This window comes from Dendronephthya gigantea, unplaced genomic scaffold (genome assembly GCF_004324835.1).
Source record: "Dendronephthya gigantea isolate DGI-Jeju-01 unplaced genomic scaffold, DenGig_1.0 000102F, whole genome shotgun sequence".
Lineage (NCBI taxonomy): Eukaryota > Metazoa > Cnidaria > Anthozoa > Malacalcyonacea > Nephtheidae > Dendronephthya > Dendronephthya gigantea.
The window spans coordinates 689,138-714,565 of record NW_021163112.1 but is presented as its reverse complement, the minus strand read 5'-3'; the positions used below and the strand labels follow the sequence as shown (position 1 = coordinate 714,565).

Below are 25,428 nucleotides of genomic sequence, written 5' to 3'. Positions count from 1 at the left end.
ATTTTTTTTTCTTTGCTGAATTGAATCTGTTTTGATTCCCATATGCACCGCATTCAAAACATCCCAGGCAATATACAATATATGCAATTATCCCGCCATACCGTTCGCTATAGAGTGGAACTATACACCGTCACCGCAAATTAGGATTTAAACATTAGTAGATTTATAGCTTTGTAACAAATGGATTTAAGTTGATTGAATTTAATCACCTATTTTTATTCCATTTTTTCGTTACTTTATAAATTAATCAATGTTGAGATCAATATTGGCTCGTTCCGTCTCGTCCTTATTTAGATTTATATATTTTTATACTCATGACGTACACGATTGTCTTATTTTAAAGTGTTTTGCTTGATCCACACCACACATCGACACGCACGCTTTGCTTCAACAACAAAATTCATCATTTCGGGTTATGGAAGTGAAGAACAGCCCCTCCTCTTTCTTAAGTAAGGAGGAGGTCAGTAAGATACTGCGGTTTACGAGACTCATCATCAGTATAATAGCTCGCAGGTTGTTCATATAGTCCATCGCTAGCTTTACATTGAAAGTTAATTTTTGTGACAACTGTTGTAGGAATTTCACATTTATAAACTCCTGTATATTCTGAGGATTCTTTTACGAATATAAGGGCTCGTAAACAAGCTTAAGTTTCAGCAACATTTTATCTTCCCCAATATTTCCAGCCAATCCTGCGCAAGGTTGTAAGAAAGAGATTTTAGCAGGGTGTAAAAGGGGTCGCTAATTTTGTCAGTATGCAAGAATCAGCTTAAATATAAAATTGCAACACTATATCGGTATGACTGCATGCTAATAGGGCGTAAGCTAAGCTTTATTTGCGCATGTTTACCTGCATGCTATTTCATGATGTTGCGATATCTCAGTATAGAATAGAATGGAAATATTCTCACATGTCATGTTTCCTTTTTTGATGGTTAGTTTAAGTAACAATTTTTATGAATTAATCATATTAAAGGTTTCCGTTTCTGAGATAATACAGGCTTGAATACAGCAATCCCGTTTTGAAAGATTAGTTCAGACTCTAACAATTGTTCATAACCTTTAAATCCTCCCGGACAGGATGTATTTTGCTTGTATTGTTTACGATAGCCATAACTAGCTATGTAAATGGTACATTGATCGGATTCGCACTCTTACAAAATTACAGACAAAATTTTTTCTATGATTTCCAGTACAGGATTACATGTATAACGGTTTTGGATTTCGCAACAGCAATGTTTCGTGAAAATTATATAGCCTTCGTGAGATTTCATGAATTTTCGAATGCGTTATTAGATTATGCAGGGGATGTTTTTCGACAGCAGGATAGTTTCTAAACACCTCAGTTTTGGCATTTGTGGTTTGAAAACGAGTCAAAAATTTTAATAATTCAATTCATTTTCAAAATTCCCTCTCTTGGATTTAGTCCAAGGTGGAATAAATGGATTCGGGTTCGTGTTAACAGAATGATCTGTCTGCAAGTTTACGCTGAATCAATCTTCGACACGATTGCCGTGAATGGAAGCTATGCATGTTGAATATGATTCATTGCCAAGTGACTATTGTGACAGCTAGAGGTGTTTTTCAGGAAAAAAATCTTGTTTTTATATCTTGTTAATGTTAATGGGGTTAGCTTTTCTGATAGAGGTGCGAAATGCCTGCATATAAATTGTCTAAATTTCCAAAAATCTTCGTTGTTATTGTCTATATATAGTGTTATCTGCATGAGTTTTTTTTATGACCTCAAACCCATGTCCAAGAAATGTATCTGAACCGCGAAAAACGAGTCTTATAAAACATTAAAACGGAGAGAAATATTGGAAAGGACAAAATTTCAATAAAGTATTCCATGAAAGTCTTAGTACCCATTATATACTGTGGCTATATAGTCGTTTATATTAAATTAAATTGTTTATGTCCACGCGAAGTTTATAGTCATCTCAAAATGAGGCTAAAATTGAGTATAAGCTTTATATAGTAGCAAGTTCTCCAATTGAAATGCAACAGATAGCCTCTTCAACCTGTAAATGTAACGTTTCCATTGAACAATTCGATGCATTATGTTCAAGTTAATGCTTTTTGTCTTGATCACGGCAAAGTGTTAGACAAGACATCGTTGTAATGAAATGCAACAGTCCTATCAATTAACTTAATTTTGTGTGTCGATATATTATGTTGCTGTAGCTATAAGCGGGTTCTCTGTGAGCGTGGCAAAGTTATAGAAAAGATATCGTTAGAATTTATCCTGCTAATTGTAGGTGCTCTAGTATATTTGAAACAATTTCCATAGTTAAACATAGATATGGGGATATTTTGTTTCTTATAATTATTTATTGATAAGTTTCTCCAATTAAGAGCTCTTGGTTCGAGGGGATTAGAACTTTGCATTCCTAAATTGACTATGACGCAATTCAAGAGCTCTCTACTTTATACTTAGGTAGTTTTATCTAGGATTTAGATTCCAAAGTAGGAGGATTGTTTCATGCACGCGCTTCGGCTGACATGACTGTCTGCACGAGGTATGTCCTTCCTATAGATTCCCAATGCAGTTGAGGAAGAATAGTGTGGCAATACTGAAGTTGCATTATGGGACTGTTTTCGGACGAGGAAAAAGTCGTCGACCCATGAGCAGTCCCATGATGCATTGTGAATTTTAGTACCACTCTTTCCCGACTTAGACATGAAAGAAATCTCTTATAAATAGATTTTGATCATGCGCGTAGTCAGTCAGATATAACGTATGTTGACTATAAATGATTTTATTTACGTCATAATTCCGCCATATTGGCGCGAATTTGGAAACGGAAAATCCATGAATTTTATGGCCTTATACACCGGAGAATCCTGCGGTGCGCACCGTCCTGGCCCCTCTAACGTAAATTTAGTTCATTCATTCAGTTAAAGATTGCAATACCGTTCGGACTGCCCTGACTGAGATCTTAAAACAACAAACCAGGTTCGTTTAGTGACTCTTCTTGTAGAATATACGACCCCGAAAGGTTGTCTGGCTCAAATTTAGCGATCGCGTGATTTTCCAACCAAAAACCAAATGTAGCCGCAAGTTGCGAATTCCAACATATGACCTCACATGTTATTCGACCTGATGGATCGTGTCAGGGTCTGACAAATGCTTTTTTAACCTAAACGAGGTCATTTGTAGAGTTTTAAAATGGTCAAGTGGTTTTTAATTCAGCAATAAATAGATTTGCGGGGGGTGTTTTGTGAAAGAGTCCTGCATGAACCTCCTGTGAAACAATCACTGATGATGATTTCTTACAAATTGATTATTTAAGTTCAAATGAACCGGCGTATGTATTTAGTATTATAGGAAGCCATTGGAGATAATATAGATAATTAATCCAACCAAAGCGTCACTTTGAGATAGGCCATGGCTATGCGTCGCATTGACATGTTAGCGTGTGAATCCTTGAAAAAAAAGTAAAACATAAGCTGATCGCTGATCGACGACGCACGTTTTGAGATCTTTGTACGATTTATGACATTTTTTTCCCTTTTGCGTAAATATGGGAAGGACACGAAGTGCATATATTATATATATATATATTCGTGTTCAGAAATTGTTCTATAGTGTAAGCTTGCACGCTTGCACGGGTTTGCTAAAAACATTGCATCCAACTTGAGAATTTTGAGCGACTTATCCGATTGATATATTCAAGTAATCAGGCTGGCAAGGAAAGTTTAACAATAAAAACGAGAGTAAGTCGACCTATTTTGGTGTATTTTATCCTTGTTTTTCTCATAATTCTATTCATGAAGTTATAAGGAATTTGTGCATGTTGTGATTGATGTATTATCAATGTTATACCTATCAAAAATATACTATAATTCAATTAATGTATTTGCTAATTTGAACCTTAAAAGTTTGGCGTATTTCAAATTGTCTAGATGGAACGTACAGTATAGTTTTATTTCCCGTTTAGACGTAGCTAAATACCTTGTATAGTCGATAATTCGTGACAAATCCAGCACTGGAATAACATACTTAATTAAATTCAAACAAATTATAGTTGTAAAAAATTGTACATTACAATGTTCGCACGCAGTTTGTTGTCTCAAGGGACATTCACTGCTATTAGTCTTTTTATTTCAATCAGTCGACATCTGGACTCTAGTAACACGTTTAATTTAGAATTGGCCCACTTTGTCTCTAGACAGGGGAACTGTGGTCTTAACCACACAAGTAGGGAGCTAGGGAAGTCCAATTCAGGAAAAAACAATTTCCTTTTAAAGCTAATCAGTCTGTATTTTTATCTGCTAAATTAATCATGAAAGCTTCCAATTTGACAGTACATAATTGCTGAATCACGCAAATTTGACTGTAAGCAATTTTCATCACAGATTATTCCATAGATTATAGAATATACCGTTTATTTCATGCACGAGCATGAAATATTGCCAATAACCTCTGTAAGAGGTTGCCGATTTCAACTTAGTCCGTGTCGATGCTTTACTGGCCTGCATCTGATGGAACACAGGACAAAATTTATTATCAGATTAATTCAAATGATTCTTTAACAGAATGAACCCTTTGACCATAACATTAATTCAATCGCAGTTGAGAAAATCATAGAAAATTCAACCGTAATTATCAGTCTATATTGAAAAACATGTAGCTAAGACACTCGATTGATGAGTAAAGAAAAATATATACATTAAAAAAGCTCATTTATAACTTTAGGTTTAAGTTGACAATAAATTTAAAAACAAATCAGTTATTCATATATATGTGAATGCACATATGTGGTACATATATCATCAAAACTTAAAGGGGATTTTAAGTGACTACTTTGGATACTTTGACATCGCATGTGATTGCAAATTAGCTTTCATATAGTTTTGATGTGGATATAGGTTAAAAGACTATTCATCTTCGCTTTATTGCAAAATTTCGCGAGGCTATCTACTGTCGTATATCATATAGTTTTAAAAGACTAATTCAGTGAACGTCTTGGTATATAAACGGGTGTGTCTGCTTAAGAGACTTAACTGTATGTCCAGTAATCTCGGGGAATATGCAATATGATATACATGTTTATCATGCATGCATGACTGCTTTCCATGCATTTATTTTTTATTTTATACCCACGTACAGACAGAGGAAGCTCTTAATAATCCTTCTCATTTTTTACAAGTAAATTGACAAATCCATAGTAAATCTCACGGAACTCTGAATTCTTTCTCTTATCCTCTTATCCGCTATATTTCAAAAGTATAACATGGATGTGCATGGATTAAGATCTTTTTGCACGTGGTGCCTACGTGCGCTAACATTAGGGCGATTTAGCATGAGGACGTGAACGTCAAAGACGACGTGAAAATGGCGAATAACTGATGGCGTGATGCGCCTAAATATGGACATGCCACGCCATTTACTGGCCAATTTCACGTTGTCTTTCACGTTCACGTCCTCATGCTAAATCTCCCTATTAACAACGCAGTACATAACATCATGGAATTTCACGTGAACATTTTTCAGCGCAAAGTTTGACATGAAAGACGAAGACCAAATTTTTACCAAATTTTCGTCCTGCGCAAGGAGTTTGGGTGGGGTTTTTCTCACAAGTTTCAATGCTCTTCCAGGTCGTCATAGCGCCATCATAAACACAAAGCCGAGACATGCGTGATGACGTAAAATGTCACTCGACCATTTTTATGGCTCTCTGCATTTCATCGGGCTTAAACTTCCTTATAAATGTTAGGACTTCTCTGTTGCCCAGGAAGTATAACGCCCACAACTGGATGCGTGGTCTCCACTTGCAGAAAAATGCTTCGCCCCTGAAATTATATCTGCAGGCATCATTTAAAATGACAACAGTCAACCAATAAACCAATTTATTTTTAATGCATCCAAAATTCAAAGTTTGTAGATATTTCGCAGGCAGCCATTTCTTTCCAAGTGGAAACTCCGCCCTCATTTGAAGTATGTTCTTACAGGCATCATCACACTTCTTCAGATCAGACATGAATCATATTCAAATATAACTTTCAATAAGTAATATTACAATTGTATATATATATATATATATATTTTTTATATATATATATATATATATATATATATATATATATATATATATATACATATATATGCGCAGATCTATATAGATGCATGCCTTCGGAGATTGCTGCAAAACGTCTCTTCCTTTAACTTGTATATAAGATTTAGCGACCCCTAAGTGACAATATCAGTAACACGTGTGGTAAATCTACGTTTTGCAAGTTAAATATTTCATTATCGATCGCTATTCTAACCGTGCATGTGATGACTGTGTGAATAAGTCAAAATTAAATAACACTCTTAAATCTCTCAGGAATGAGTCAACTTGAATATTAGGCACTGAATATGTAGTTGTAGACAGTATCTTTGTGTTATGGATAAAAACTATTAGTTCACTTTTTGAAATGTTTGACCTGCTTTCTATTTTGAACTTATCCACCGTTTAAGCTAAACGGGCTTGATTCAACCGGTCTCTGCTATATATAGTATCGTTGTCACAGCATAAAATGCGACCTTGATTATACCATTCCATTCCATTCATTCAAGTCTCCACGCGCTTTCGATCTTCCACAATTTTAATTACTCAAAGCTTTTAAGACATGTAAATCCATACTTATATACGGGATTGCGTGTTAAAGCGTATTTCGCGTATGCAATCAAAACACCGCATAGCATTGTTTTTCTAAATGCAATTTAGAAAGAATCGCTTGGAAAGAAAAGTCTCGATCGCATGCACGAGAGTGACGAGACGAAGAATGACGCCGCAATTTCGTGGCGAAATGCCAAGATAAATAATAAATTCGATGTTATCTCAAACCAATCTTGCAAGAGTTAGGGTAATAAACAACCTAAATTGTATATAAGCCACCGAAAAACAGATCTATATTAGTATATATAGTGTAGCGAGGTAGACGCTTCAAATGACATCAAAATAGGCGAATTGTTCTTTCAACTGTCGATATAGCCTACGGTTTATATAGGCCTTCTTCTCTAGGGAGTCTATATCGTCCAAACTAAGGTATGTCGTTTTATTGTTGATTGAATGAACATTAATTTTTTTTTCAGATGTATTCCAATTAATTGATTTCACCACTCGATTCTTGTGATAAGCTTGCCGTTTTTGGATGATTCTAAAATCTGATATATATTAACGGGTGAGGGTTGGCGAATGGCCCTAGAAAAAAAACAGCTCAATACTGTGTTATTCAGCCTGTGGTATAGTTAGAATTTTTAATTATATATAGCCATATGGGCCAACTTTTGATTTGTTTTTTACTAAGATTCATGCACATAGCATTTAGATTTTTATCATTTAGAGTTCGACTTTTATCATTACACTTATAATACAGTTTATTGATATAGCCTGCCTTCAACATACGATGATTTATTTACACGTATATTTCATAATTATATCCAACGCGAATTATAACTTGAATTAAGGCACTTGTATCCGACATGCGCATGAATGATGATCAACAATCCCTATATATGCCCGTAACTTGCAGGTTAATTGGCTATATATAAACACACTTCTATTGCGAAATTCGAGGTAGATTATACAGGGTGTATCAAAAAAAAGGTAATCCAACTTCAACACGCTATTGTACGTGAACTACTCAGTCTATGAACGAATTTTTTTCACTTTCGGAAAGATCAGGATTTTAACTATCGGATGACATGTTTTTAATACGAAATGGTGAAAAAGTGAGCACATACGAGGCTGATAAAAAATGTTAGTCGCAATCGCATATTTTCACCTTTGAGCCTAATTAAAGCAGTGCATAACAAAAGAAAAGAGCAATTAATCACGAACATGTCACAGCTTACACTGGTTTTATCACTTTTATGCCGCATTGCTTGGAATGTTCTCCTGATGTGATTTATTCATACTTAATATGCATATGCGGTTAGTTTATTCAAAAGCAAAATTCTTCAATTAATCCCAAAGAGAGTTAATTTTCAATGGTTTTAGTCCCAACTCTCAGAGGTGAAAATATGCGATTTTGACTAACACTTTTTATCGGCCTCCTATTTGCTCATTTTTTCACCATTTGGTATCAAAAACATGTTATTCGATAGTTAAAAGCCTAAGCTTTCGGAATGTGAAAAAAATTCGTTAATAGAATGAGTAGTTCACGTACAATAGCGCACCAAAGTTGGATTACCTTTTTTTTGATACACCCTGTAGAACTACGCAGATAATTGTTTCGACTTTGAAGAAGATAAGAAAGTCTTTAATTTTGTCTTTTAAAATTGCACTTTTGGCTGATTTACGCCGGAAAATGAGATAACATTGATAACAGTGGAATTTATCAGGGCAGCTGCACTTTATACACTTTATACCCAAATATTGAGTCAGACTTAGAACAATCGATTATATATTGTCATTTTAACAAGGGAAACATTGGTTAAATATATCTGTTACGACTATACTGTTAAATCTTGCATGCGTAATTCATATTTCTGCTTCAAGTCCATGCACTCCAAGTCTTCATTCCCAAAAGCTGAGAAGATTATATATATTTGGTTTGCCGAATTCGCATCGAGTGATAACTGGGATATTGCGAGATTAATCAGTTCAATGCGCGGAAATCGTCTTAATTTGCCCACCGAGTTCCGTTTTGTACACCGCCCAATAAACATTAGCATCACGCTGTGCGAGTCGACAGCGCACGCAGGATCTTAATTGCAACAACTTTGGCGAAAAGAGAACATCAATTTCCTATTAATTAAATCTCGTGAATACGACGCCTACCATTCGAAAAGATTGTGCGTAATTGGATTGAGGAGGGGACATTGGAGATTTCAATCGCGCATTTGTGCGCCTCTGCGGGTGTGTGGGACTATTATAATTCGTTGTTTTGTATGTATATCGCATGAATTTATATGGCAACAAACGCGCGTATACGATTATAAAGCTTTATACAAACAATCTTAGCTCAGCACGCAATATATGGAACGATTAAATGGTTCGTGTTAGGACGAATTGCTGGGTATATGCTTTTCAACGTGAAACACATTTGCATTAATTTGGATAAAAAAAGAATTGTCGTGTTGCCATTTTAGGGTCAAACATGGTATGATTTTATAATTGGCATGAGCATATATATCCCTCTGTGCGGATTATTGAAGTGAAGTATAGGATACAGTCTATATAGGGTAAACTTGGCAGTGTTATATTGGCATTCCCCACGTTATTTTATTATCCTTATAAGGCTTTTCTGTTATATTCGCTATTCCCTTGTGTACTGCACGTACTAAATTCTAAATTTTTGCTGATATAGAAACAGAATTGCATAATGCCGAATACTTGTATATTATAATTATACTTCACGTGTAGTTATAAACTATTTGAAACGACCAGAATCCACTGGAACGGCTCACTTAAATCTGACAGCGATGAGCGATTTCGCCCTCAACACTAACAATAAACGAATCAACTTTTCTTGATGGTAATGATGCGTTTATTTTTGTTTTCGAAAGCCAGTTGTCTTTATACTTGCTATTTTTTTGCTGTTCTCTTCGGGTCCAAAAATTTAGCAAAATTCCCATCCTCAGAATCAATTGGAACGCGCGATGACAATTAAACTACATAATTAATTTGTTTAGTTATGTTCAATTGGATTTGGTTTTAATACATCATCATTTCAGTAGAAAATATATAAACAACAATTTGCGATTACGAAAAACGATGGCGGATGTAATATTTGCCAGAATGTATTGCGGTCAGAAATAGTTTTGAAATCAAATTGACGTCTTTCAAATACCAGGCGGAAATCAGAGGGTTATTTCCTTTGTTGAGTCGAAATTTCAGGTCAGCCAAGGTTTCTCCTGTTTCCACTATTTTTTATTCATTCTGCTGCTCACTGATCTATACGGGTCTGTATTAAAACTGGATACTGCATCTCACTGATCTATACGGGTCTGTATTAAAACTGGATACTGATGTGAATATAATCGACATAGGTCTCAAAACATATTAGTGATTTATGCAAAATTGCATTTTTGTAAAATTTATGTAAAATTTGCGAAATCAAGGAGTTCAAATTAGTATTCTTGCCAGTACTTATATTTCAACTAATTTTGATATAACTTTGATGATGTGCTCAAAGTTTGTGGATTGAATAATCAAATTAATTGCATGAATATAATTATAACTGAAAACGAATCTGGAACATATATAATTGATATTTAATTCAAAGGAAATCAGACATTTTCATGGCAATCATTTTTTTGTTTTTACATATTTGCTTCAATTGTGAAACGATTGTCTGCTGCAGCGTTTGTTCGGAGGCAAGATTGTCAGAGAATTCAATAATCGATTGATTAAAATCAAATGTTTTCGTCCAAACTGTCGATGGATGGCAGGAGAATGCATATGCTTCTTGCCCGTCCTCGTGTCATAACATCTGGCAAGTGGCAACCTCTGGCATTCGAGAGTTCACGCTATATTTCATTAACCTGTCTGCGAGAGACAGGTTTGTAGCCAAGTTTGTCTGCATCGTTCGAAATCGTATCAAACTGCGCAGATACTATGAAATGATGAATCGCAGTAATTTTTCACAATGACAGGTCACCACTTCTTGTGAGTTTTGGTTGCGCGTCGTGTTTCGAGGATTGAAGTCGTGTGTCGTTACAAGCCGTGGGGCCAAAAATTTGATAACTTTGCAAAACTGATAACTTTTTCACGAGACAACACTACACCGCTCCACCATTGAACTACTTGAAAAAAATGGAGGGCGCATAATAATCTAAATTAAAAGCTGATAGGTAAAATGAATGATGGTTGTTCAGGCTTAGCTTAGCTTAGGAAAAATAATACAGCTTTGGCAGTCTGTGGATTACAAATTCGTGAGACAAGTGGTCAATCATCTTATTCTCTGATCAACTTCTTCTCTCAGACGCTGAGCATTAAATGTAATCTCATGACAATATAGGAAAACCGATAACAGATACATTGGATAAATTCCTGCTACTTTATTTCACCTGGATATTCCCATGTTCTGACACTTCAATACTGCATAGGTTTGCTCAAACATCACGCACAACCAAGCTAGCGTGACAACGTTGAATCATTGCACAATACACAACACATTACTGTTGAAATAGCAAATTCACTCGACGCGTGACGTTTTTCTTTCACCTTGTCGATAGATGAACATTGATGTAAGAACACAAACGAACAGGGTCCGTTGGCTATTTGCCCAAATGTAGCATTTCACTTGCGTTAATTAGTCGGTTAGTCCGACGCCAGATGATCTGAACTCGTCAGAATCGGGTTAGCAAAGCTTCTTGCTTTTATCCTTGTCAATCCAAGTCTGTTTGAAACCAGAAAAACTCATAACTTGGTTTAATACCTGGAGATCTTATTCATCTGTGTTAGGCTAGCCGTTATTGAGTGTTTACAGTAAATAGATTAACGGGGCAGAATTTTTTGTGCAACACGTAACCCGCGCTCAAAAGATAAAAAACGAGAGAATTATATTAAGTTTATCTGCCAAATGTGGTTAAAAAGGGTTAATGAAATATAATTAAATAATCACTTTCAAGAATATTAAAAAAGTTTGCTTGATAAAAGATAAAAATATATTCGAAGTTTGTTTTTCTTATATACTGCTGTCACTGTCAGTATGCAAACATTATTTTTTAGTTTAACCGATATTTTTGCTGTTTAATTTTGCGATTCCCGCAGATGCATTCAATGTGACAGATGATAAGAAAACGGGGAATGGATTTAGAAACTAGAGAGCCGTCTTGGGAGAAACGTCAAAGCGATGTTAGGTCTTGCATTTTAGGAAAGAATTGACCCTCGATAAACTATTCTTTGTTAGGAAAAATTTGCCACTTAAAATAACTATTTGCTGGTTTGTTTTGTTGGCTCATTCGCCTGCCATAGCTGTTTACGTATTATAGATGTTTACATGCGCACCGTTTTCCATGCATAACGGAAACTTTCGTTTCGAGGTTAATCCCTCGAAAAAAATTACCGCGTATGAGACAAACCCGATGTGCGTCAAAATCCCAAATTAATACTTCCCCAAAAACTTTTATGTGCGGCAGCGTTTAATAATTTTTTCCAAATCGAAGTTATTAGACTCCTTTAGTTATAGTGAACTGTCACACTAGGTCAAATAGGTTTAAGCTTAAACGTCATTAACATAAGGAAACCAGCAGGAAACATAGGAATTTTCCATATTAGTAATATAGTGGAGGCTGCGCCATTCGGCCCATTCTGTCGTAGAGAAGTCGTTGAGTGTTCGACACAGATCATTAAATAGGTAAAAAACGCGCATAAATGTCGTTTTCCTTAAACGTATAAGCCAATTTAAATTAATCTATCTGGGATTGTATAGGAATGCAAAGTAAGGTATAATATTAAATGAGACTTCGGACTATAAATAACAAAACTTTGAATCGCAATTAAAGCATTAGATCATATAACATTGATCGTATAACGGACAAGAAGGTCTGTCATTAACGACTCGAGATGACAAATTAAACGCCTGTGTTCACAAAGCTCGTTCAAACAGTCACGCTCGTACCTATTGACTGTGTCATTGAAATTTTCTCATTGCTGATCGATGAAAAAGTTTTTTCTTAATCAATGGAAAGATTTAAGGTGAAACACTAAAAATGTCTCATTCGAGTGGAAATACCGTCATGAAAACATTTTGAGAAAATTGAGAACTCCCATTCAATGAGTTTGAGTGTGAGTGAGCTTTCAGAATACGTGCGTTAATCTCGAATGGGTGTCCCACGTTACACGATTTTCTGTCCACGGCTCGCGAGGAGACGTGAGATGCTTAGCGATAAACAACATTGTCATTAATTGGTGAAGGTGCCACATGTCAGGCTTTTTCGTGGGGGCGGTGTTGATTGGTAACGCGGTATGAAGGGCTTCGTTACTCGACTCATTTATCCTCTTTTGTCTTTCAGCGAGTGAATATATTGAAATTCGAAGAGAAAAGAGGCTAACAGTCAACTTGAGCGGTTAAAGAAAGCTCGTGTGCAGCTGGTAAACATCTTCTGCTGTTTGTAAATTTTGACGCATTCCGCGTCGCCGGATCACAGAGGTAGTGCGGGAAAACGTGTGAATACCGTCGATCGTGAACCACGCTTCGTGAGAAAACCTACATTCTCCCGGAACTTGCTCGACAAAGATCACTTGTTTAAAGAGAAATAAGCAATTTTCCATACCTTGGACAATTTCGCTAGCACTCTATTTCAGATACGAGGAAATCCTGCAGGCTGTTCTAAATCGTTCAATCTAAAAACCTGAAATATCTACATATATACTGGCCAGAGTTTATCGAGATATTACAACGCAGGATTCAGGATATATTTAACAGTTTAGCTCGACAGTCGGCGTTGGTTTTCGTCTCTGGAAAAGCAAGTTTTGTGTTGATATTCGAGATATTTGCAACGCTCAAAACCTGAGAAACACCGCTTTAACGTTTCCAAAGTCAAAACCGATTTGCCAGGGAAGATTTGAACACCGAAATAATGTCGAATAATACAACAGCAACAGAAGCGGGTCTTCCAGAGCCTGAGGGACTTCGTGTTATAAGAATCATATTGTCTGTCGTGATCATGTTTTTGGGTAAGTACACACAAATAAATCGTGCTCCCTTGGGAACCCGTTGTTTATAGAACTCTACTTTATAGAAGTGCTGTGTTGTGCTTCAAATGGATTAAACTCCCCGTTTCTATGCCCGTTCTACAGTATCCGTCATGATTCGTACTATCCATTTTCAACGTTGTCACGGCAATGTACCTACGTTAATAGCATTATTGGACAGTTTACGGGCCCTCGCTTCCTTCCCTAAACTTTGCTCTGTAAACATTCGCAGTTGCGCAAGTTCGAATCGGGCATGGGGAATGGTTAATTAAACTAAAGATATTACGGATACCTTGTCGAATTGTTTTAAGATTTGCGTGAGGTCAGAGGTTCAGGAATGTATTTCAGTAATCGCTGATTAAACCTATATAGCGGTGTGTCGAATTTAATCTATCAGCTAACCCAATCAGCTGCGCGGTATATGTCGAGAAAAAAGCGTGCAAAATCTCCCTTCGATCCTTGTATCTGTAAATCTCGACAAATTGCGCAGTCGTGTCGCGATTAATGTTCTCGTTTAAGACGCGAGATATCGCGTTTAGCAGTAAATACGAAGGCAGCATATGCAATTCTCATTAACAAGCATTATCGTATTATATTGCTATACTCGCACTGTGCCCAATGTCGATTTTTATCAACGCCGTAATCTCTGACATGCCACTGAACGAATCATCGTGTTCCTATCTGACCTCTTTCGGCTCACTTCCTTGAGTGTGACTAATGAAAACTTGTTTATATTACGGCGCAATATTTGCGTTTCGTGTCTAAGTGTTATTGCAATTGTATTGTCTGGCGTCAGAAAATTGGCATCGAACGAGCTCGTGAAAGGCAGAACAGATGCGCTTCTAATGATTTCAGCGCGCAGTCGTGAACCTTGTTTGAGCTTTGGAAATGCACGTTAAAGACCGCTCTATCTTCGCCTGCTAAATATTGGCAGTCAGCAGTTTACGACGTAGAGGAGTGCAGATATAATTTTAAGAGCTGTTGCCTTAGATCTACTAGACTGGTTTTCTGTGAACTCTTATCTCCACACCTCAGACTCGTCGCTTTAAATTGCAAAACAAAAGCTTTGCTTGCTTATTCGATTTTATCCATTCCAGTGTTGTGTGTCACAGTCGTTTCACAAGATTTATTAGTCCATGCGAAAATTCGTAAAGTGATTAATTGCGCTTTGATACTTTGATGATGAAATTGAGACGATCCTTTTTCAACAAATATAATAAACCCATAATGCTAAATTTTTAGTGTATATAAAGTCTATGTGTTTGAGAAAATATAAATTTGAACCGTAGCGGCATCCTTGCTCTCGGCATGTATCGTGTGTTTTCCCTAAAAACATTGTGTTTGGGTATTCATTATTCTAAGAAAAAAACGATAGTGAGTGATTATGGGTCTAATCAAGCAATAGCCTAACAAAATTCCTATCGCCATGCGAACAACGGCAGACCGTATACTGAGAAAACCCGAAAGGCAAACCGTTATGAAATTTTACCGAAAAGGTCGCTTACATTCGTATCGCAACTGGGTTCAAAAGGCGAATCAATTCAGTTTTGAGAAATTGTGTTTTTTTCTTCATATTTATACCGTATATGAAGTATATTTGAGAGAAAGAACGCACTTCTTCACCGGGGCATATCACACAAACGACTGGAGAATAAAACACTTTTGATGGAAGTTAAACGTTCATCTGCATGTCCAATCGCACCTACAAATTGAGCAAGCGATAATCCGAAGTTCCTAACGGAAAACCAAAGGAATTTGCCAGTCATTGTCGATGCACTTCTTGCACGAAAACCGCGCACTTCTCGTCATATGGTGGGCAACTTTTCCGCAAAGTTAAGATTACCAAAAAAACCTAATCCAAAGCGATTGATGCTAAGCTTTAAGGCGGATTGGTATATTGCGCGCGTGCAGGATATACGTAAATAAACTATACACGGATGTAAATTGTTCTAAAAAGGAAAGTTCATATTTCGAGAAGATAAGTTATATAAGTATAGCTAGATCAAAAAGATATAAATTAAAACGAGTGTCTGGGACTAAAACGTTTCTGTAAATTGATCACAATTTATCATGAAATACAATATGTCTTATTCGGATATGATGTCTTTGAAATCAAGATGAACTAATATTTTCGGAATATTTTTCTTCTACAAGTTGCGGGCTAGCCGTAGATCTTTGATCAACATGCAGTTCATTTAGCCGACTTGTGTATTTTTAATTGTAATTAACCGGTGTTAATATATTGAGTAATCAAATGATTATATTTTGCTTAAAATTGATTTCAGACTCGATGCCGTAGAAAAGCCGTATTTACAAAACTTTATTGACTTTACTCTTGTCGCAGGACCCAGCAGATATCTTAAGTAAAATACTTCTTGTTGACTTCGGACCAAATGTGGTATAATAACTGCCGGACAAACACTTCTCAACGTTTCAAGCCTAAGGGCTTTCTTTAGGTAACCTCGTCAAAAGCGGCGAGAAGTGTTTGCGAGAGTGTTTGTGTCTATTGTGGGAGGTTGTTATACCACATTTCATGCTAGGTTGTTAGACTTGTTTATATTGTTTATATTGGCATACTTATCTTAGCGACTTGCTTAACAATGTAAAACTCCACGAGTAGCTATATTTTTAAGCGCGTGATCCCATTAATGTTCAATATATACGAAAGTTAAATATGTATACAATTTAAGGTATTCAGCCAGTTTGCCTACTTCGTTGTTTACAGGCTCTGTTCCATACCGAAACGCTTCACGTTCATGACGAATTTTTATTGCGCGCGGTGTCATTTTCACGTTCATGCTGCGTGTGATTGCGAAGGCCTCACAGGTTTATCGCTTGAGTGAAGTATTTTTGTGCTGTGATAAAACGGCCGTTTCTCAGCAGGCACTTAAAATTCGCTACACTTTTATTATCTTCGCGACGCAGTTTATTTATTCAAGCTCAAAATCACGCGTCGAAAAGTCAATATATGGCGAACTCGTTAATTTTGTTTTGACATTGTTATGTTCTTTGAACTTATGTGCTCCAAATGGCAGACTTTTAAGCCGGGAAATGTCTAGTTTGATGCCGGCAGCTAAAGCGGCGTACAGTTGACATGCATATTTCGTCTCGTGAAATCATGGGATTGCTATAGAAACCATTCAGCTGTTTCAAGTGTAACTTTTACGCACAAAGCATAATAAGCATATCGTTCTTTATATAGTCTATGGTTCGTTTGTGATGCGCAGAATGAATGTTAGGCTGAAAGATTGAAGATGCATTAAACAATTAGCTAATTAATTAAACAATCTAAAAATTTCTATAAATACACGTCTCAAAATATCAAAATATTAATATCTTAATTATACAAAATGTTGTATAATTAAGGACATCGTTATTCTAGTGTTAAAACTAAACAACACTCAGAACATATATTTACCTTGCTGTTGAGTGTTCTTCACATATGTGCATAGAATATATGCACACTTGAATAAAACTGCTGAAATACATCACAAATTGATGTATTTCAGCAGTTTTATTCAAGTGTGCATATATTCTATATAAATGAAACAACCAGGTCTTTTTCTTTTTAAATTTAAAGATATTTTCTTTAAAAACACATTTATAGTGCCAATATTCCTAGTGCTAGTATTTTCGGCGAAGAACAGTCGATTTTCGTTCGGATTTCCAACTTAACTAATCACAACATTCGAGGGTTTATTGATATTCTTGCAATATGCACTCTTAAAATGCTACTTATTATTATTCTTATCGCGCTATTCTTTCGTTGAAATGCGAAACGACACTATCTCTGTCCGATATGAGACCATTAATGAAAACGTTGCAAGTTTTAATTTTTTATCCTCCATTAAGCGCGACGTCTGTCAAGCGGCCAGTCGAAACTTGATACAAGCCACATGTTTATGGTAATAAACATCAAAGTCAAAAGTTCCTCTCCTAATTAGGATGTCAAATCGTAGATTGTACAGTTACAATCTTTGCAGGCAAATTTCCACAATGGGGCGAATTGCGTTGAAATGTTTGGCGATTTTTTTTAAGAAAAACATTCAGCCTTTTAACATGTGGCAACTTAGATATGCGGCTTGTTGAAATATTCTGTCTATAAATAAAGGCTACCATGTTTTATTTAAGGTTTCTAGATTGCCTTACAGTTCTAGATTCTACTGTGAATTCAGTATCAAGAATTTTAATTAAAATTGTGATGAGAAATAGATGTGTAAATTGCCAGTACGTTCGCTGAATTGATGAAAAGAACTAGAGAAATGTCGTATTTCTAAATGAGTTAAAAAACTTCATGGTATAGTTTCGTTTACTAAACTGGTAGCTATTGCAATAATGTCTAATAAGGTATTACTCGGTGTAAAATTACTCCTTAAAACTCCTCAACAGCCTGTACAATGTATGCGGAAATATCATCGCAGAATATGCTAATTTACCGCATTCCTGAAATAGACGTGCGTGTTGAAACTATTATTGGAAATGCCATTTACCGTTATTATACCACAGGCGTTTAATGACAGATTAATAGGAACGGTCACGATTGACAACTATGTGCCCTTAAACTCTCATGAAGGTGAACCAAATTTTGGGCGGAAATTCACGATATCTATTTTAAGTTGCGCTTTTTGTTTCTGACGAAAGTAACCTTGAGACTTTCTGGAAGCGATTATGATTTTAAATTGAGTTTCCTGTGCAATTAACACTGAGAATTTGTGCGTAAAACGTTAGATTCGTCATTATTTTAAGGACGTTTTTCCTGTATGTTTTCGGAAATCTTTCTTACACATGGTAATTCGAGTACGTCAACGCATTGAAAATATTACACGGAACTGCACGGAAGAGAGATTTTATACTGATGCCAAAACATACATATTACTTTGCTATAAATAAACAAAGCCGATATAACTGCATTTGTTTTACCCTAAGATGGTTAAGGTTAATGTATATATAATCTAGTGTAAATGAGCACGCTATCGGTTTTCCTATTAAATATTACTGCCAGATTCAACACACTGAGATCTACAAAGATGCAGCAGCCCCTACTGTGAAATTGATATATCATATGAACTGTCATGTTAAGGGCCTTGGATATGCCGGGATTTCGTATACCAGATTCGCTGCATAGCTACTGATTCAGCACCCCCCCCCCTTCCTAGAATTGATTCAATTGCCTATTGGTGTGGAACTAGAAAAAAGTTTTGGAAAAAAGGATTGCAAAGTATTGTGAGCTATGCAGCTATGTTGGTATGTCTATTATTCAGATTTAGATGTGTATTAATGAGATTTGAAATAATGTTCTAGCTTTTCGAAGTTTTGGCGAGAAATTAACATGCAAATATGCCAAATATGAACTATAATTAAACTGCAATGTCTGGAAGTTGATTCGATTTGAGAAGTTGAATTCTGTAATTTCTTTGATTTTATTGTATGAATATAAGTATGATTTTGAATATCCTGCGCATCAACAGAATGGGCCGGTGTCCAAAAATATTTACATCATTAAAAATTAATTCAAACATCTAGGTGGAGTCAAGAATTTGATATACATATATATGGTCTATGGATTCCCAAAACTTCGCTAAAAATTGGCTTAACTTCAACACCCTTTAAAAATCTAAGGTTTTTTTTCACCGTTGTCGACATATAACTTTCGTGTGCTTGGTATTACTGGTATAGGTTGAGGTTGAATTTCATTTCACTGACTGAGAGTTAGACTAACTCCATGCTTGGCAACAAACTAGTGTGTTTAAAAAATAGCTAGGGACTTATTGCGACTGAAAGTATAAAATTATACTCTGGCGTTCTCCTTTGACTTGCGTTGTTTTAATCCCAGGTTTGGCGTATAGGCCATAAGTGTATGTGTTTAGATAAGCTGCTATTGACAGTTCTGACGTTTTTTTTAAGGCCTAATGTCTTCTTTCGCAACCCACTTGCGACTTCCTCTGTAATAAACTTGAGTACTTCACAGAGCGATTTCCTAATGGCAGTGCATTTCGTCGTATCCACGGCAACAGTTTGTTGACGAATTACAAACATTACACGCGCTGTATATGGGCCCTGGAAACTAATAACTGAAAATGTCTCATTTAAAAAATGAGTTAATTGAATTAACTGAACGACTTAAATAATTAATGTGGTCAATATAATTACTTTATAAAAATTCCTCGAATGTTATGGATTGCAAAAAAAGAGATTAGCGCGTTTAAGCATGCAGGATTCTCCCGATTGTAAAATACAGGATTAAAAGCTCTATTTTCGTAAGATATAATCGCCTCTTTTCTCTCAGTTAAATCGATTAAATAGTCGTGGGAAACGACGTTTGAATGCTATGAATGACAATGTAAAATCAGAACGTGAAAGATTTTCTAAAAAAGATTAATCTTCCCTTAAACGTTTCCTTAAAAAATAGATCAATCAATTATACAGTAAAGACCCTGGGTACGAGGTTGACAGTAAAGTAGGGTTGAAAACTTTGCTTAAAACATAATTTTCCCTGTTTGCCCATGATAACAAACTTCATTGAGTATGCATTCAATTTGAACGATGAAGAAACTACAGAATAAATCAGTACAATAATGAAGAAATATAGAAATATCAAGAGATTTAATTATTTTAAAATGGAGTATACATATATACGTAGAAACTATATAAGATTTAAAGTATAAAGTGACAGACACTTAAAATCACAGTGATAACAAAAAATAAACGCAAGCATTTTCTTATTAAAACACAAACTGATTGTCAGGCATATCTAATTATCCATTTCCAAATATGCAAATATGTACAAAGCAACCCAAGAGATACATGAAGAAATCACTCGCTTGTAGCTTTAATAACAAGAATGTATTGTGGACATAGACACATAGTTATTTGCGAATACACTATAAGCTTGTTATTGCGAAGCTGATTCCGTCAACCATGGGGTCCTTCATCGTACAATTAATTTAAAAAAAAAACATTTTTATAGCCAAAAAAGGACCTAGAAATTTACGAATCAGTCATAACGTTCATGGCAGTATTCCATAATTTAATTTGGAAAGCTATTGAAACAGCTAGAAATTTCCTGCGAGTGGTTTATAACTGACTTCTGCCGCGTAATCTTTTTTTCTTTTTCGATAAAACCCCTCAGTACACTTCCGACATCGTTTATCTTTCATATCTCGTCGCTAAACAAAATATTTCTGCACGAATGCCCATGACAATCTAGAAGACTTGCTACAAAGAACAGACTTGCCCCAAAGGGGATTTTTTTCAGTCAAGAGCCTATGAGTTGGAACCTTGCGGTAACTCCTTGCGCACTTGGAGTTCAAGGTTAAAGCTATTTTCTTGGGTCTGCCATGCATGACGTTTCTCGATAATCATCGTTATACCCTTCATATGACTTCAGAAATACTCTCATCATCTGCGTCACAGCGTGGTTCCACTCAAACTTACGAATTAAATATACTGACGTGCAGAATAATTCTGGAACATTATGTCTTCGTAGAGATTGCGTTGGTAATAATTGAAATCTGCGTCAATCCACTCAAAGTTACGTTAAATTTACTGACGTGAAAAGAATAATTCTCTGACTTTATGCCTTCATAGAGGTTTTATAGCTATGCAAAGCTATTAAAATCTGCGTCAGTCCACTCAAAGTTACCTTAAATTTACTGACGTGAAAAGAATAATTCTCTGACTTAATGCCTTCATAGAGGTTTTATATGCGACGGCTATTAAAATCTGCGTCAGTCCACTCAAAACTCTCGTTAAATTCGCTGACGGGAGGAGAGTACTTCTCGGACATCATGTCTTCATAGAGATTTTACGGAAAGTCATTAAAATTTGCGTCAGTCCACCATAAGGGCTGGTTTCCACTGTCGCGTTTTTTGGACGTACCGGTACACGCACGTAAAAGTGTAAAGTTGTTGTATAATAAATTTTATTGCAGAAAAAACATACCAAATCTTCAACAGAATCCGACCCTATGCATCTATTCAATCGTAGATTTTATTAGTATCATTTTAATCTTTAAACTTTTACCATGCGCATATGCATGTACGTGCAAAAAACGCGACAGTGAAAAACAGCCCTATAAGGCTTCAGACGTGCGTAATGTTAATGAGCTAAAGTCTTCGTAAATTGTAAGTTCTTTTGGATTCGATCTGACCTGTCTCGTTTGCTAAATACCAAACGGTATAGCTGCGTCTGTCTATACGGTTGTTAGAAACACATTGATTACTTTAATCACTATATAATTAAGCATATATCCCAAACCATACCGACCGGATTTAAATGATTTTTTTGGCCAGCGATAAGCTATTTGCGCAATTAATTTGACCGATGTAAACGAATTGGCATTAAGGCTTCGCATAGTTTGCACTCTCTTTATGATTTCCTCTTGTTTTTCCTGAGGATTAGAGCGTTTGGAACAAACGATACATGCATTGTAAACAGGAAATCATCTCGATTAAGAAACCACGAAATGAAAATCCTATCTGGTATGGAATAACACACTGTCACGCAACGCTACATTTGAATAAGATTCAAACCATAGCAAGTTTTCATGCATAAATGCCCATCTTGTTCAATATTCGCTTGCGCATGGAATTTAAAACGGAAAACATCTCATAACCATCAGACTAATCTAGTAGGGATAAATGATGGGTGATGATAGTTTGTCACTATACTACATTGTTCTTGTATTCATTTCGTACTTTTTAAAACGGTTTTAAGACTGGCGCGCTGCATTTTAACGCAAAGTTAAGCTTGTTATACGTCGTATACTGATGTCAGGGATTTAGTTAAGATAGCGTGGATTAGGCACCACCGCAAATGATAATCATGCAGTAAGTTGATATCTTGGTTGTCATTTTCCGTGCTTCAAAGGTTTTTCTCAGTGATCCTCTCGTATCCCTCTCCAAAAACCGATCCTTATATATAGTCTATAGACAATATGCAATTCGCGCTATTTGCAATTAAGTCATCCAGTCGTTTCACGTATAGCGATTTCTATTTTGAAGGGAGGGGGGGGGTTGACTCGGATACTTTAAAGATATATCCAAGGTTTCTTTTAAATTGCTTTCATGTGTTTCGACCAGAACCCCAGACGTGAATAAACTTAGATTTGCGCATTCATTTAAGCGAATTGAAGCCACTGAAAATGGTAGTTTAAAATCCAAAGCAAATTGATTTTTTTATGGTGAGGTTAACAGGCCTTGGTGAATGCGCTGTCTATATATAGGTTTGATCAGCTGGATAAGTTTAGTCCATGACTTTTGTGTTTATTTGTATCAACGAAATCCTCGTTTTTTGTCCCCCCAGTGCACTGAACTCTTTAAAGAACTGGAGCGATGGCTGACGATTATTTAGTCGCGATCTTTGAAGTCGATTTGCCGACAAAAACAATGGAAAGGGAATGGCACTGGTACCAGATTGGCTTCAAAGATGGCGACTGAGTTATCGTTCCAGTTCAGCGACAATGCTCGCTGTTCCAATGTGGTCAACTTTAGCTATATATCAAAACTAATTATTTTTATTTTTGGTTGTCAGGTATTTCTGGAAACGGGCTGGTTTGCGTCCTTGTTTATCAAAATAGAAAAATGCGAACGGCTATGAACTATTTCCTTGTGAACCTCGCGATATGCGATGGTATCATTTGCCTGTTTAACATTCCTACAACGCTCGTCTACAACGAGTACACGAAAACATGGCCTTTTGGTCTCGCTTTTTGTAAAATACTGCCAGGTAAGAATATAACGCTAGTTTTCAAGGACACTCCAGTTCCATCAATATCAGCCTACGTGCATGTCCACGCCATCATATAAACCAGATTTCTGAAAACAACGCATTTGTTAAATGATATTTTTATGCGATATAATTAGCAATTTGAAACTATTCTTATACAGTTTCACAATCTATTTCTTTAGCAATGCAACAGATGGTACTAGCTGCGGCTCCCCTATCCTTGGTCGCCGTGTCGTGGGAACGTTTCAAATGGATCGTTCTAACGTTCAACGAGAAAATGTCCTTAACCCAGGCGAAATTAATCATCTTGATCATTTGGTTGTTGGGAATATTGAACAGCTTACCGATTTTGGGCGCCATGAAAATGAAAGATCAAAACCTGTTCAACTGCGTTGAAGTTTTTCCAAAACATTTGTATCGACAGATGTACACCGTGCTCAATTTCACGTTGTTCTACCTGATTCCTGTGTTGTTTATCACACCGCTCTACATTCAGATGGTATGGAAACTTAGACAGAGAACAGAAACTACAGGACAGCTTTCCGATTCAGACGTGAAGAGGAGAAAAGCTGCCTTGAAAATGCTTCTTATTGTTGTCGTGACCTATGCCGTTTGTGTTTTACCAAATCATATCATATTTTTATTATGGGATTTTCATCATGGTAGGTTGATGTTGTTTAAAGGACTGTTTACATGAGCCCGGTTACCCGAGATTCAATGAAGCGTGAGAGGACTTTGAGGTATTGAAATAAGTCTTTAGGACATCAAACAAGCACATGCTATTGTTGTGGTGATTATACGACTGCTAGGATCATGTTATCTGCTCATTTCAATACCTTTAAAGTCCTCGCGAGTTTTTCTGAAATCCTGAAATCTTTACCTTCTGAAACGTTGTCTTATTTTTTAGTTCCGCTCGAACCGAAGAGTATCATGGCGTTGAATTATATGACTTTATTACTGTGGGCAAATTCGATGATCAATCCTATTATCTATTGCGCTCAGAGCAGCGACTACGCCCGAGGATTCATTAATATACTGTGCTGCGGCCCGGTCAGGAAAAGGATGATATCTCATGTGCGAAGAGCCCGCGGTCAGTCCTTCGTGTCAACGGCCGAACACACGAAACGATACGAACTTGTGCGAGCTGGGCAAAGCAGCAGCAACAGTAGTTAGGAGGGATTGAAGATGAAATATCCAATGATGTCCCTGAAATGCGGCGGTAACCATTGATGCCTCTAACATTGGACATACGAGCCAGCAATGCTTGGAATGCTGGGACAGCGGTGTAATGTAGAAGAAAACGCAAAATGTAGTTTGATAGTTGACACGTGAAAGTTTTTCTAGAAAAGATATGGCGCCTGATGATATTGGAAGTTTGGAACTTTTGTGCTGAACCATTTAGGCTTGTTATTCAAGTCTGCAAATGTAAGCCTTTGGCAAATGTAGCTTTTGCCTTTTTTAGTTTGTCTTTCAGTGACAGACAAGAATGGATATAAATTTAGGTTTGAAGATCTTTTCACGTGTGAAATCAAATTCTTATTTCTCCGAAAACGGAACGCGACATTAGTAAAGACGTCGAAAAAATTAAAAAGTGTTCATGTAATATACGATAAATAAACATATTTATATAGTTATATAATTGAGACCACTTATAGGCTGGTTTTGCTGAACTTCCAATGCAATACAAGCGTAAAGCTTGTTTAAATTTTCAGACTTTCAATTTCAGAAATCAGAATTTCCAATTTGAATATATTTGAATGAAAAATATTGCCAGCAATGGTTAATAAAATGCTCAGTCTCGGAAATGCGTTGCGAGTTTCAGCAAGTCTATTGTAGGATACTAAACAAAAGACAGTTTCATTTCGCTGCCATATTATTGTTGCTAGCCAAAAGTACTGAGAGTAATGGGCCAGTTTATGAAACTAATTTATTCTCAATACTTTATGTATACTTGTATATTATAGGTTATAAATTTTTAACTAATCTTATTTTAGTGTATTATTTTAGGTGTATAATATAGCTATTAAAAGTTTAATGTTGTTTCAGTGAAAAATGGAAATGAAAT

The 25,428-nt window shown here is 36.1% G+C and overlaps 1 protein-coding gene across 2 annotated transcripts in view; it reads left to right on the top strand.

The window, feature by feature from the left end:
- The window catches only part of LOC114534511 (neuropeptide FF receptor 1-like), a 45,600-nt gene extending 20,222 nt beyond the window's left edge, over positions 1-25,378 (top strand). Inside the window, exons 1-5 of one of the 2 annotated variants that reach the window (XM_028555965.1) lie at positions 7,173-7,234; positions 12,956-13,619; positions 23,169-23,363; positions 23,546-24,025; positions 24,271-25,378. In XM_028555965.1, the coding sequence (XP_028411766.1) occupies positions 13,523-13,619; positions 23,169-23,363; positions 23,546-24,025; positions 24,271-24,536 (1,038 nt within the window). In that variant the 5' untranslated portion in view covers positions 7,173-7,234; positions 12,956-13,522 and the 3' untranslated portion in view covers positions 24,537-25,378. Of the gene's footprint in view, positions 1-7,172; positions 7,235-12,955; positions 13,620-23,168; positions 23,364-23,545; positions 24,026-24,270 lie in introns of those variants that run through there. The other variant, XM_028555964.1, reaches the window with a different exon arrangement.
- The last annotated feature ends 50 nt before the right edge of the window (positions 25,379-25,428 follow it).